The sequence below is a fragment of the Microcaecilia unicolor genome, chromosome 3 (genome assembly GCF_901765095.1).
Source record: "Microcaecilia unicolor chromosome 3, aMicUni1.1, whole genome shotgun sequence".
Lineage (NCBI taxonomy): Eukaryota > Metazoa > Chordata > Amphibia > Gymnophiona > Siphonopidae > Microcaecilia > Microcaecilia unicolor.
The window spans coordinates 378,060,304-378,075,187 of NC_044033.1; the positions used below are offsets into that span (position 1 = coordinate 378,060,304).

A 14,884-nucleotide genomic window follows, 5' to 3' on the forward strand; every position below is an offset into this window, starting at 1 on the left:
CATGTTCTGCACTGGTGTGCCTAAATTAGAGCTGTCTAACCTCGGCCCTCGCCCAGTCAGGTTTTCAGGATTTTCACAATGAATATGCATGAGATCTATTTACATACAGTGGAGAAATCCTGAAAACCCCATTGGGTTTCGGCCCTCGAGGACCGAGGCTGAACACCCCTGGACTAAATGGAGGTGCTCTGTTATAGAGTTGCCCCCCCCCCCCCAGCGCTGCTGATAGTTGTTCCTGAGACAGTGATGGTCAGGGGATGGAAAAGGTGTGTGTGGGGGGGGGGGGATGTGTGAGGGAAGAAATATGCATTAGAAAATCCAAATCTCAGAGGAAACAAATGCTGCCATACCACTCCTTTCTCCCAAATCACACTCATCCGGTCCTGCACACCCCCAACTCCATGTGGGATTTTGGTGAAGTCCTCCTTGCCCATGGCCTTCTGCTTGTTGGTGAAGGTCCTGTGGTCGGAAGCTACAACATTCAGGGTATCACTGAGGAGGAAAGGAGGGGGACACAAGGGGTTAGCAGTGTTGCAAAAACCAGAGTGTCCTGCTCCTTATGTCTGAATTTACCTCTAGAAAATAATATAATCTAAAAGAAAGCCAATAAAGTAGCTAGGTCAAGATTATATATTTTGGAGGCAAATGAATGCAAAAATGCACACTTTCAGGAGAGCTTCAATTGATAGAGGAAGGGACCTAACAGTAATACATTTGAGAGAACCAGAATGTTGAAGAAAATATTAGGTGAACCCCCCCCCCCCCCCCACAGAGGTTGGGTAATTTACAGATATAAGAAGCACAAAACACTAACAATATCACAATCCAAACCACAAGCCTCTTTATAAAAATCCAATGTGGCCATGTTTTGCCCTCACAATCATAGATTGTGAGTAAACAAATTAATTCAGTAAATAAACAGTTTCAAGCTCACATATCAAGTCTACCTCTGCTCACTGCTCAGCAGCATCTATTGCATTGCTGTGTTCATTAATATTAAGAGACTGAACCCTGAGTGTGACAACCCCTACAGAGGCAGGACTGTTTCTACCTTTATCTAAGGGGCCCTTTTACAAAGGTGTGCTGAAAAATGGCCTGCGGTAGTGTTGATGCGTGTTTTGGGCGCGGGCAGAATCATTTTTCAGTGCACCTGTAAAAAATGCCTTTTTAAAATTTAGGCCGAAAATGGAAGTGCAGCAAAACTAAAATTGCTGCGCGTCCATTTAGGGTCTTAGACCTTACTGCCAGCCATTGACATAGCGGTAAGGTCTCACATGGTAACCGGGCGGTAATGGTCTACAAGCATAAAATGCTGATTACCACCCGTGCACCAGAAAATAAAAATATTTTCTGGCGCGCATAGCAGACACATTAAAAATGAAATTTCAAGGGCCACGTGGTAGCTGGGCGGTAACTCAAAATTGATGCGCGTTGGGTGCACGTAGGTGCCTACGCAGCTTAGTAAAAGAGCCCATAAGTGTGCTAGCTATGAGCACCATTTGGTCTAATGCTCTTGGCTCCCCCAGACATTGACAAACACATGAATCAACTCTGAAGAGAAAGATTTGGTGAGAGATCGAGAGGAGAGTCTTAATTCTGTACTGAAACTTCTCCGAGAGAGATCACTTATAGTTAGGGGCAGGGAAAAAAGGGCGCAGCAGTACAAGAGAGTCCCCGCTGTCTCCTTACTTGGCTAGCAGACTCATGAGGTAGGTTGGTGTGTTGGTGTCTAGTCTTAGGGGGGGAACGGTGACATAGGCTGCTGCATGGGACCACTCCTGGTGGTAATACTGTAAGCCATTCAGTGTTGCATGCGCTGTGGTGGTCTCCCCGTAGACTATCTTACCTAAAGATGCAAAGAAAGGGGAGCGGTAACTCAAACAAAGAAATGTAAGTGCGCCTGCTGAGATCAGAACTCAATCACAAGAAAAAGTTTGCAACTGATAGTCTGAAGCCAGTATGGGCGGCAGCTCAGCCACATGTCATATTGTGGGTAACCAGCTCTAGATTTTAGAACAAAGCTTTGCTTTCTGGTTCAGAGATGCACTGTGAAACAGTAAAGGGTGCACAGCACAGGTAGAGGCTTAATAACTGATTTTTGTGAATTTTTGCTACAGATGTAAATGAACCCCATAGCAAAGTTCACAGGATAGTTTATACATGTTCCTACTTGTGAAAATGCAGGTGAAACTTTGAAAAACTATCCCTCTTTGTGTGTTGGTATCCAGAAGTCAAAGGGTTTGCATCGTCTCTATGATAGGCTCCCCCCCCCCCTTCCTGGGACATGAAAACCCCAGTGGGCCAAAAACTCCTCCCAGTACCAGGAGCGTAGCTACGGGTGGGCCTGGATGGGCCCAGGCCCACCCAGTTTTGTCTCAGGCCCATCCTCACCTTCTCCCACCCCCGCCGTAGCGCTGCCTCCTCTCCTGCACTTCGCGGTGTCTGTCTCCCACCCTCACGGCAGCGCTTTCAATTTGCTATCAGCGCTGCCTGCCTGACAGCTGACAAACGCGACGCAACGTCCTCCTGCTCCGGGGCCTTCCCTCTGCCGCGTTGATTCAACTTCCTGTTTACGCAGGGTGGATTGCATGCGGCAGAGGGAAGGTCCCAGAGCAGGACGTCGTCGCGCTGCGTCTGTCAGCTGTCAGGCAGGCAGCGCCGATAGAGCGCTGCCGCGGCAGTGGGAGACGGAGACCATGAAGTGCAGGAGACGAGTCAGCGCCATGGTGGGAGGTGAGTGGAGGCAGCGTCGATAACTTTAAAGGTGCTGTGCGCTGCGTGGGGGGGGGGGGGGGGTTTGGGGTTGTAGTGCCCACCCATCCAACCCGCTGGCCCACCCAAAAATTGTCTTCTGGCTACGCCACTGCCCAGTACTACAGTGACCCAAAATTTTAAGTCAACCAGTCTTTCCACCAAGCTCTTCCCCCTTTGAAATCATATCCTCATTAATCCCTCCCCCCCACACTGCAGCATATCAGTGCTGACTGGGCCCTGGATACACCAAGTACTCCAAGAAATACCTCTGTGTGAACTATGATGGACCATAGTCACAAATAGGATTAAACACCCAAGGGTCCACAGATATGTTTGTAGTGAACCAGCAAACAGTGTATTTATTGGGCAATTTTCAAGGTGACCTTCCTGGGAGAAAGTCCAGGCATGTCCCAGGTGCCTTCCTCCCCCCTCTCCTATAAGCTTGCCCCAAAACAGACTGTCATCTTGTAGGGGTAACAATGATCCCATTTATTCCTGCTCAGCCCACATCATCTTAGAAATTGGCCTTAAGCTAACCCTTAGCAGGATGCTGACATACTCAAATCCTGCCCCAATTTAAAGCTGATATCTTTGTCCATATGGAAGCTTACATAGTCAAATGTCACTCACATAAGTGCTGGAAAGTTTTATTAAAAACAAAACATTTGTGCACTTGACATCTGCCGTCGACTACATAAGTGCTTTTGATTATCGATCCCCAGGTATTTAAATTCCACTTTCCTAAACAAATAGTGTAAAGGGGAGTACAACACAGCACAATACAAAGCATTAACAAAATCAATCAAAATTATACACATAGTTAAGTACAATCACATCAAACTTAACAGAAAACATTCCAAATTCAACACTAAGCAAAATCATTTACATGGTAAAAGATAAAGATCAAGTTTAAAAATCTGGGGTAGCAAAGGCAAATAATATAACATAAGTTGTCCTAGAAATCTCTGAAGTAGGTACAAAGCAGGCAATGCATTTCAAAATGAAATCCCTGCCTGTACTATCCTTCTCCAACCTAATTCTGCTCACTCCTTAATGTGAGAGGGCAATTTGCAAACCATGTTTACCTGCGTAATACCTTTTGAATATTGTCGCTTTGTTAATGTTTGGCTTATGCTTACGAGGTCTGCGTTTCTCACTTGTGTTTATTACATTCTGAAATCAATATCTGTAGGTAATCTGAGTAATTTTTATCTACAATGGATTTTCAGTGGTGGCAGCCAGCCTATTAATTTAAATACTGGCTGTGGCATTTATTTTCAGCACTGCTGACTGCTACCACTACTATTGAGCAGGTCTAAATTAAACATATAAATTATCTCTAAAGTGCTTGAATACTACCACTATGGGGGCAATTCTATAATTTGGCATTAAGAAGAAGATCGATGAAAACAGAAGAACAAAATCCCTCGCACAAATCAAGCAAGCAAAGCACAGCGAAGGTGACATAAAAAAAAAATCAGGAGCTAGATGACTTGTAGGTCACATAAAAGTTTTATTCAAACATCCAATATACTTGACACTCTCTTTTTGTTTTAGCTTCTATCAGGATCCTGATTTCCACTCATTTGTGTTTTAAATTGGGTGGCTGTAGGAAGGCCAACATTGGTGGGGCTGGGACTATCTTGTAGTCTTTTAAAACTTTCTCCTTCTGAGAGCATTAAGCTCCTTTTTGACTGTTAAATATCAAATCATTCATTTTTCAAAACAAATTCACCTTGTGCAGAGATTCACTGTCAAAAGGAAGGTGTGGCATAAAACAGGAATCCAACAAAAAATTCATGTTTCGTCCAACTGGCTGTTTCAAGGAAATTACCCCTTCAACTTCAATTTTCAATGCCATAATTGTAGCAGTCACTTCTCTTCTATTCCTCCATCAAGGTGGCCAAGATCAATATATTTGGGCAGGACCACTTACAGGAGCCCTACAGCTGGTGTAAATGTCCGCAGCCAGATGTTAACCTGTGTATGTGTAAATTATAGTATTCTATAATTTATGTGTGTTCTACACTCCGTATGTGTTCTGCCCACTTATGTCCATCCCCACTGGCAAAGTATGTGCCATCATAACATGGCATGTACTCTTTCACTAGTTGGTATAAGAGGGCACTTACGGGTTTAAATGACTAGAATACCAACATTTACATGCAATTCTGCTGCCTAAATTACGCAGCTCGCTATAGAATTATTCCTGTATGTTTAGTGACACTTTACAGAAATGCATTAGTAGCAACATTTAATTCCACTGCATAAGTTCTTGTTTTAATGCTCAATGTCAGCAAAGAAGTAACTTCCTAGCTGCTACTGGAGGTCTCTCATATTTGACAATAGAGTGTTGCACCACACTACTCTTTCTACTTTGCTTTGCCCGAGCTTTTGAAAGGCAGTACCATTACCCACAAAAGAGATATTAATTAATATATGGACCTGGCTCATTTGTGAAATGCACTGGCTGATCTTCATGCTGATGACCTTTAGTGATGGTGTCTTGGGATGATCGCACTCCAAAGTAACCTCCGACTTCCTCTTCCACTGCCTGTTGCTCCTTCACAGACCCACCTCCCATCTCAAAAGGTGACAGAAAGGCCCAAGTGTCATATAAAAACCTCTCTCATGAAATCACTCACCTACCTCTCTTGACATTTAAGCACAACCTCATATCACAACACCTAAGAGCATTGCAGAGAGGCAGCAGGGATGAAACTCAAGTACATGAATCCCTGAAAGCATGTAGATAAGGCTCAGTTATTTCCTTAATTTTATGGGATTTATTCCTCGCATGTCCTATACAGTTCAAGGTGAATTACAATCATAAAACCATTACAATTTGAAAAATCAACCATGACATGCAGAATTACATTGTACAATTTAAAAAGAAGAATATAATGCCAAAATATTAATATCAAACAATAAAACCATAATTGTTGGGAATAAAAATCCCCTTAGCTGCCTGAATGCTAAGAATTTGAAGACTAGATGTGATGTGCCAGGAAGCAGACACTTCAAGGAAGCACAACTTATCCTCGAATCACACTTACCCTGCATCTTGGCTGCAGCGATGACATCACCAGCAGACATACTAGAAATGTTGATCAGGTAAACAGGGCAGAAGGTCTAATGTGGAAAAATAAGTAGATAATGATAACATGGACATCAAATAGCCCAAATGCAGATCTTAAGATGTTTAGAAATTAAGGGGTAGATATTTAAAAGCAGTTATATGAGTAAAGTATCTGCTACTTGGATAAATGCTGCCGAGACAGATATTTATTGACTGTCTTTACGGAGCACCATGGCACTATTCAGATAGGACTCAATTCTTTAAATAGCATCCAAACTTGGACGTAAAAAAGAAAAATGCACGCTAAGCGCTATTCTATAAACAGTGTTCCAAGCTGGGCACCATTTACAGAACAGCGCTTAGCACGAATTCACACCCAATTTTGGGAGCAAGGATTTACACCAACTGAACCCTGGTGTAAATCCCTTAGCCTACATTAGGCATGGATTCCCCAAATTCTATAACACTGCATACAAATCCTAAAACCGCCTGTGTCCCTCCTGTGGCCACGTTCCCTGTTTTGGCTCCAGACAGAAAAAATGTATTGGTACATCTTTGTAGAATAGCAACTAAAAAGATGCACACATAAATTCCAATTAGTGCCAATAATTGATTGTAAATGCTTGTTAAGCAATTACATAGGGCCCTTTTTACCAAGCTGCGGCAAAAGGGGGCCTGTGCTGGCATCGGCGCATACTTTTCATGCGCACAGAGGCCCCCTTTTACCGTAGCGGGTAAAATGGAAGTCTCTCTTTCCTGCAGGAAATGGCTGTGCGGCAAGTAAAGGGCTCCCGTGCTAACTCGGCAGTAACCGGGCAGCGCACGGCACTGCCCGATTACCGCCGGGCACACTCTGGCGCTACAAAAATAAATATATTTTTGTAGCGCCAGATATGGGGCGCGCTAAGGGTGGGAAGTACTGCCGGGCTGCTGCGGTAGCCTGGCGGTACTTCCTGTTTAGCAAGTGGTAAGCCTGCGTTGGGCTTACACCGCTTAGTAAAAGGGGCCCATTCTGTGCACAATTTTAAGCGCTATATACAGAAGTAGGGGGATTGTTGCACTGAATAACCTTTACAGACCTGCAGTATTATTCAGATAGCACTGGGGTAGTCTGGGAATAGAGTCGGGGCAGACACAGTTTATCTAGACAGTGGTGCTGAAAATTGGCTGTAGGTGGATAATTATATGGATAACATAGGACAGGAAGAAAGCTGTACTGAAGGGTATCTGGATAGTGCTGGCACCTCTTCACTCTATTCAGATATTCAGAGACAGCCACTATCTAAGTACTGCCATTGAATATCCAGATTTTTTGCTCATGGAAACAGGTTTTTAAAAAAAATAAAATTGTTGACCGTCGTAGAGTCAGTATTGAAGGGAAAATGTTTGCCATACTCCTTTGCAACCTTTATTTAGATGGAAGCTTGTTTACTGTGAGTAGCTTCTCTGGAAAGCAATATTATATGCACTGGGACCCACTGCTGTGGTATGCACATGCTAGGACTCCCATATTAGGTCCCACTTTCAAACCACAAGTACATAACTATTGCCAAGCTGGGACAGACCAAAGGTCCATCAAGCCCAGCATCCTGTTTCCAACAGTGGCCTATCCAGGTCACAAATACCTGGCAAGATCCCAAAAAAGTACAAGTCGTTTTATGCTGCTTATCCTAGAAATATCACAAAAAATAACACTGAGTGTGTCTAGAAGAGTAACCATAAAACAAGAGCTGTTGAAATAACTAGGTGGATTAGAGTCTCATATCTTGCACATGATTATTCACATCTCACCCAATGGTGGATCACTTGTACATGCCCATTTGCTAATCATTGACTCAACCTCCACCGCCCTAAGGCTACCATTTCATTCAGCCCCGTTAGTACAAAATTATTGAGGCTGAATGGTACAAGAAGCTTGTGACTTTGAAGCACTCAATGCAAAATATACTCAGCACTTTGCTTGTGCCGGCTGGCGAACTCTTGCATCCTAGAAATAAGCAGCGGATTTTCCCCGTCCATTTTAAGGGAGGGCAGTTTTATCAAGCTGCGGTAAAAAGTAGGCTTTTACCATAGTTTGATTTACCACCAACCTTGCTGACTCCTGTGGCAAATGAATAATGCTGCTTGCGCACCACCTCACATCAGGTTTATTAAGATTTGATATACTGTTCTTGAGTATATCACCAAGCTGCGGCCCAGTGCTCCTGGGCCACATGTGAAAGGGGCTGGCATCTATCAGCAAGAGAAATGGCTGCAGCACCCCTCAGACCAAAAGCTTCTCTTGGCTCCCCTCCAAATCAAGCCCCCTTCCCCGTGGTGGTCCAAACAGACCTCCTGTAGTGGTCAGCCCTCCCCCCCTCCAACTGAAGATCCCCTAACAGGTATACTTTAGTCAAAATCCTTGGTGTCTGATGGTATAGGCAAAAATGTTCCCTAATCACTCCTGCCCTTGCTGGTGCCTTTATCGAAAATGGCACCAGTGCTCCCTTGCAGTAGCCTTGTGGGGCTAGGGATAACTCCTGCTCACACCACTAGATACCAAGGTGGTCTGGTTGGAGCACCACTGGGGGCAGCCCAAGAAGAGCTTTAGGCATGGGGGGGGGGGGTCCTGGTCACCACTCTTAGTGATGGATGCTGGCTTCTTTAACATGCAGCGGTAAAGTAATCCCAGCTTCTAACTGGGGTTATTTCACTGGCTACACCCTGGCTTCTGGTGTGCAACCGGCGCACACCGCAAGCTGCATTATAGCTTTTACATAGTAATGAGCTGCTTTATATGCATTTGCAAGTTTTGCATCTCATTCCTGTGTAACACAAGATGAGCTCAATATCACTGCATTAGCTTGACAACTACTACCCTTAAGTAGAATACATTTAAATGACTATAGATGAGCGATACAATAACATTTTCTGACTATATGATCACATTTCATTGAAAAACCTAGGCCCGTAATCCCAAATATTCTATTTTTAATATGCATAAAACTCACCACCACATATGTTAATGTCTTTCAGTATGGTGTACTGAAGCCAGCACTGTTAGAACTACTTGAGGGATCATGTGCATTCTTAGAACCCCCCCCCCACCAGGAACCCTGCTACCCCAAAAGAGCTGGCAGAGATGGGGAGGATTCCAGGCTGAGATTCTACTCACTCTATTAGCAATAGTTATTGCTCGATGTACGGCTTCGGCCTCCAGCTGTAGGGAAGGGGGAGAAAGAAAGGCAAAGACAGGAATTAAGCTGCAGTCTTTGAAATGGCCCTCAACTATGCCTTGGGAGATGCAGGGCAGAGATTTCCTGCCCTCCCACACTGCATTTAAGAGCTCCCCTGATGAGAGGACTGAAGGATAAAACAAAGTCTGCCTTACTTCCTCAGGTCGGCTGATCTCGATTCCTTCTGGGCCAGTGATACCCAAGTCCAAAACTTCTTTAGCTCCCTGAAAGAAAAGCAGGAAAAGGCAGAGATAATATAAATAAAGGTTGATATGCTTGGTTTTTACATGTGCATTTGCTGATATTGTATATCCACCTTGAACACTGGTTTGAACAGGTAGCCTGCAAATGTCAGAATTAAAGACATCAAACAAACAAATACTCCTCACACACAAAAAAGGAAGAAACAAAACCCCACAAGTAATAAATAAAATGAGCACAGTGGGGAAGACCAATAAAGCAATGGAAGAAAATTTATACAGACTTGTCCTTTAAAATAAGCCTATCTCAGAGTGCTGGGCACATAAGGACTCAATATGGGCTGTGTTTTGGTGGTGTTGCAACAGAAATCCATTAAATCTGAGATGATATAAATAAAGTGAAAAAGATAAACGTGAATAATCAGCCAAGCCAATGAGAGTAACATGTTAAAATGAAAACATCCTCCTAAGAACCTTCAGAATCTCTGTCATGAGCCTTCTCATACAGCCAGACAGCCATTGATTTGGAAGATTATGCACATTTATTTTTCCACTTCATTTATATCATCTCAGATTTTATGGACTCCTGATGCAGGCAATAATGCCAAAACACAGGTCATGTCAAGACCTTATGTATCTAACACTCTGAGATAGAAGAGGCTTATCTCAAAAAAGGCCAAATCTGTACAAAGTGTTCTTTCCATTGCTTTATTGGTTATCCCCACTGTGTTTGGTTTGTTTTGTTTCCTACCATGTTCCTAATTTCCTCTGAGAATCTGTGCCTCCATCCCACAGTCCCTGTCTAGTGCTTCTCTAATTTTGGAATTTAAAAATACTGGGGGTGAGTATCAAAGCTTTAAAGTGCAGGTACTATGGTACAGTTACCTAGAGTAGTGGTTTCCAACCTCTTTCATGTAACCAGACTCCTGGCACAGGATTCACTTCATTGTGGCACACTAATACTTTACCTTCCATCTCACCAGGGGCTGAAAGGTAATCTACTGCCTGAGGTGAAGGATGATCTCACCCAAGGTACCCAAGAGCTGACATTTCCTCAGTGAGCAGGGGAGACCCTCCTTTCAGAACACCAGAAAGGCTCAAGAAAAAGGCAAGCAACTTATATTCCCAGTCTATATATTAAATTTAAAAAAACCCCTAGCTTTGCAAACAAAAACAATAGCAGTTTAATTATATGGTTCTCTAACATAAAAAAATGACTGACCCCCCAAACTGCACCCTGGACTGTCACACTAATGTGACAGTCCAGAAAACCCTGAAGCCCAATAATGTGTGTATAGCAGAATTAGGACATTTCCCTAGAGAGCTCACCATTTAAAACAATCCATTTTATTTTAGTGTCATCTCAGTAACAGCAACATAAACCCTCCTCTCCCGATACCAGGTCCACTCAGGCCTCTACACCTGCTGCCGAAGCACTTCCACTGGCCGTCTGCCATATGCTGAGGACTTGCATCCATCTGCATACTTCTCACAGCATTATCTGGGGTGACTCCCAGGTCCACCCCGATCCATTCAGGGCCTCTACTCCTGCTGCCCCAGTGTTCCCACTGGTCATCTACCAGGTGGCATGCGGTGAAACACTATCTTTGTAAGTTTTATTTTCTTTTTCTCTTATTACCAATCCCTTTCACCATCTCAAACCACTGCATACCTCAGGACCACATTGCCCACTTTCTGCTTTCATCACCTCACCATCCCTTTTGTTTTCTACCTTCTTCTCAGCTCTCATGCTTCAACATTTTCTTCCTTTCATTCAACCATCTACATTCTGTCTAAGTGCTGTCGTCATGCCTCTCATACTCTTCTTCATACTCTTTTGCTCCTTCTCCTGCTCTCTGCTGGGGATACCAATCCCAATCCTGGTCCTTCAAATCAACTCTCTGTGCAGGTTACACCGCAATGTCTCTAATCTTATTCCTGTGCCTCTCCTTTCCCCTTCTTCTCTGCCTTTCTCATGTGCCCTATGGAAAGTCCACTCTATCTTCAACAAGCTTGCATACATCCATGACCTCTTTATCTCTTACACTCTCCATCTGTTTGCTCTGACTGAGACTTGGCTTTGCCCTGAAGACTCTGTTTCAGTTGCTGCCCTGTGTCATGGAGGTTACCTTTTCTCCCACATATCTTGTGTGGTTGGCCACAGAGGTGGTGTGGGGCTGCTATTCTCACCTTCTTGTAGATTTCAACCTCAGTTTCACTGCTTTTCTTCCATTGAAGTCCACTTCATCTATCTATTCACTCCACTATCTCTCTGAGTAGTAGCAATTTAGCAACCCCTTGGTAAGTCCCTTTCTTTCTTTCTTTCTCACTGACTTTGACTCCTGGCTTTCCTTCTTTCTTGAACCTTCACCTCCTTTACTCATTCTTGGGATTTTAACATTCATGCTAATGATTCCTCTGACTCTTATGCCTCTAAGTTGCTTTCTTTAATATTCTCATTCAATCTTCAGCTGTGCTCCACTACCCCTACTCACCAGAATAGCCACTGCCTTGATCTTATCTCCTTCTCCAATTGCTCACTCCCCAATTTCTCCACCTCAGTTCTTCCCCTCTCTGACCATCATCTGATAACTTCCACACTTAATCACCCTCCCCCACAGTCCTGCCCAATCTCCACCAGTACATTTAGGGATCTTCAGGCTATTGACTCTTGCACACTCTCCACCACTGTTTAATCTCTCTTATCAACCACATGTTATTCATGTCTGTCAATGAGGCTGTCTCTTCCTAGAATACTAGTCTCTACTCTGCTCTGGATACTCTCCTCCTCCCCATTCCATAAGGCGTACCAAACCCCAGCCTTGGCTGATCTCCAGAATCTGCTACCTACTTTCCTGTGCCCGATCTGCTGAATGCCTTTGGCTAAAATCTCAAGCCCATGCTAACTTCATACATTTCAAATTCTTGCTGACCTCCTTTCAGTCTGCTCTTTCACTTGCCAAACAAGACTACTACATCCATTTGATACACTCTCTGGGCTCCAACCCTTGCCGTCTCTTTGCCACACTGAACTCCTTCTTCAAAATGCCTTCACTTCCAACCCTTCCTTCACTTTTTCCCCAGAATATGGCTGAGTACTTTCAAGATAAGGTTTACAAGATTAACATTGAGTTCTCAACCTCTCTTTCACCAGTCTATTTTCTCAACCTTTCTTCAACCCTTGCCACCTTTTCTGAAATCACTGAAGAGGAAACTGCACATTTTCTTTCCTTCTCCGAACTCACACCTATTCCTTGGATCCTATTCCTGCCCATCTACTCAGCACTATTTCTCCTACTGTTACCCCTTCTATCTGTCAAATCTTCACTCTTTCACTTTCCACTTCAACTGTTCCTGATGCCTTCAAACATGCTGTAGTTACAGCACTCCCCCAAAAAACTTATTTGGTCCCTAACTGCCCTTCCAACTATTGTCCCATCTTCCTCCTCCCTTTCCTATCCAAGATACTTACGCCATTGTCTTGACTTCCTTTCATCTCAAGCTATTCTTGATCCATTACAATCCAGATTTCGCCTCCTACATTCAACTGAAACAGCCCTTGCCAAAGTCTCCAATGACTTATTCCTGGCCAAATCCAAAGGCCTCTATTCTATCTTCGTCCTTCTAGATCATGGGTTCTCAACCCAGTCCTCGGGTTACACCTAGCCAGTCAGGTTTTCAGGATAACCTCAATGAATATGCATGAGATAGATCTGCATGTGCTACCTGCATTGTATGCAAATTTGTCTCGTGGATGTTCATTGTGGGTATTATGAAAGCCTGACTGGCTAGGTGTGTCCCAAGGACTAAGTTGAAAACCCCTGTTCTAGATCTATCTGCTGCTTCTGGCAGTGTTGATCACCACCTATTCCTTGAAATGCTGTCCTCACTTGGATTTTGAGGCCTATTCTGTCTTGGTTTTTAGATGTTCATTTGAATTTTAAACCACATATTAGAAATGTAGTTCAGAGTTCATTTTTTAAGCTTAAGATGTTAAGCAGGTTGAAGGGCTGTATCCCAATGGAAGATTTTACATTGATTGTTCAGAATCTGGTTAAAGGCGGTCTGGACTACTGCAATGCCCTGTACTTGGGTTTAGCAAAGTCCAGTATTAGGGCATTGCAAGTGGTCCAGAATACATCAGCCCGTCTTATAGCTGGGCAATTACGTTTTCAGCATAGCTCACCGATAGTAGGGATTTTCTTCATTGGTTACTGGTAGAAAAAGAATTTATTTTAAAATTCTTTTGTTAATTCATAAGGCATTGAAAATCTGAAGCTGATTATTATTTGATAACTGTTATTAAGATTTATCAACCAACTAGGTCCTTGAGATCGACAATTGCTTGTTTATTATCTATTCCAGCATTGCGGAAGATTCACTTTGAAGAAACAAGACAAAAGACCTTTTCTTTTGCAGGTCCAAGATTTTAGAACGCTTTGCCTCTGCAGATCAGATTAATGTCTGATACACTTTAAGAAATTGCATAAAACATATTTATTTTGTGCAGCATTTCAGAGTTGAGGGCTATATTTAGGTTTTGGATTATGTATGTGTTATTCTGTTATCCACTTAGTTAATTAGTGTAATATAAACGAATAAACTAAATTAAACTATCTTATTTTTCCCATCACACTATTAGTGTATGCTCTGGTGGATCCTCCTCCACTGCTATCCCACTATCAGTTGGTGTACCTCAGGGCTCTGTCTTGGGACCTCTTCTTTTCTCTATCTATACTTACTGCCTTGGTGCTCTGATTTCCTTCTGTGGTTTTCAATATCATCTTTATGCTGATGACTCCCAGATCTACCTCTCCATACCAGAGATTTCAACAGGAATCTAGGCCCAAGTCTCAGTCTGCCTGTCTGACCTTGCTGCCTGGGTGTCTCACCGCCATCTGACACTAAACATGGCCAAGACTCCCTAAACCCACCTCTCCTCTTCCTCCATTCTCTATTTCTGTGGGTAACTCTCTCATCCTCCCTGTCTCATCAGCTTGTAACCTTGGGGTCACCTATGACTCCTCTCTCTCTTTTAAAAATCCAACAGACTGCTAAAACCTGTCATTTCTTTCTTTATAATGTCACCAAAATTTGTCCCTTCCTTTCTGAGCACACTTCCAAAACCTTTATACACACTCTTACCACTTCATGCTTAGATTACTGCAACTTGCTTCTCACAGGTCTCCCACTAAGCCATCTCTCTCCACTTCAATCTGTTCAAAATTCTGCTGCACAACTCATATTCCATCAGTGTCACTATGCTCACATTAGCCCTCTCCTCAGTCACTTCATTGGTTCCCTATCTATTTCCACATCAAACTTCTCTTAATGACTTATGTGCATTCAGTCTGTAGCGACTCAGTAGCTCTCCTTTCTTATCTCACCCTACACTCCTCCATAGACACTCCGTTCATCAGGTAAAACTCTCTTATCTGTATTCTTCTCCTCCAATGCCAAAGTCAGACTCCATTCTTTTTATCTTGCTGCACCGTATGCCTGGAATAGACTTCCTGAGTCAATATGTCAATCTCCGTCTCTGGCCGTATTCAAATCTATGCTAAAAGCCCACCTTTTTGAGGCTGTTTTTAAATTCTAACTCCTATTCCCTTGTTCGGTCTCCATGTCTGTTTTAA

At 43.3% G+C, this 14,884-nt stretch overlaps 1 protein-coding gene across 4 annotated transcripts in view; it reads right to left on the reverse strand.

The window, feature by feature from the left end:
- The window catches only part of DPYSL5 (dihydropyrimidinase like 5), a 209,394-nt gene that overhangs the window by 45,040 nt on the left and 149,470 nt on the right, over positions 1-14,884 (reverse strand). For all 4 annotated transcript variants that reach the window (XM_030198630.1, XM_030198627.1, XM_030198628.1 and 1 more), the window contains exons 5-9: positions 9,204-9,272; positions 8,988-9,032; positions 5,811-5,886; positions 1,690-1,846; positions 351-492 (exon numbers count right to left, since the gene is read on the reverse strand). In XM_030198630.1, the coding sequence (XP_030054490.1) occupies positions 351-492; positions 1,690-1,846; positions 5,811-5,886; positions 8,988-9,032; positions 9,204-9,272 (489 nt within the window). The remainder of the gene's footprint in view (positions 1-350; positions 493-1,689; positions 1,847-5,810; positions 5,887-8,987; positions 9,033-9,203; positions 9,273-14,884) is intronic.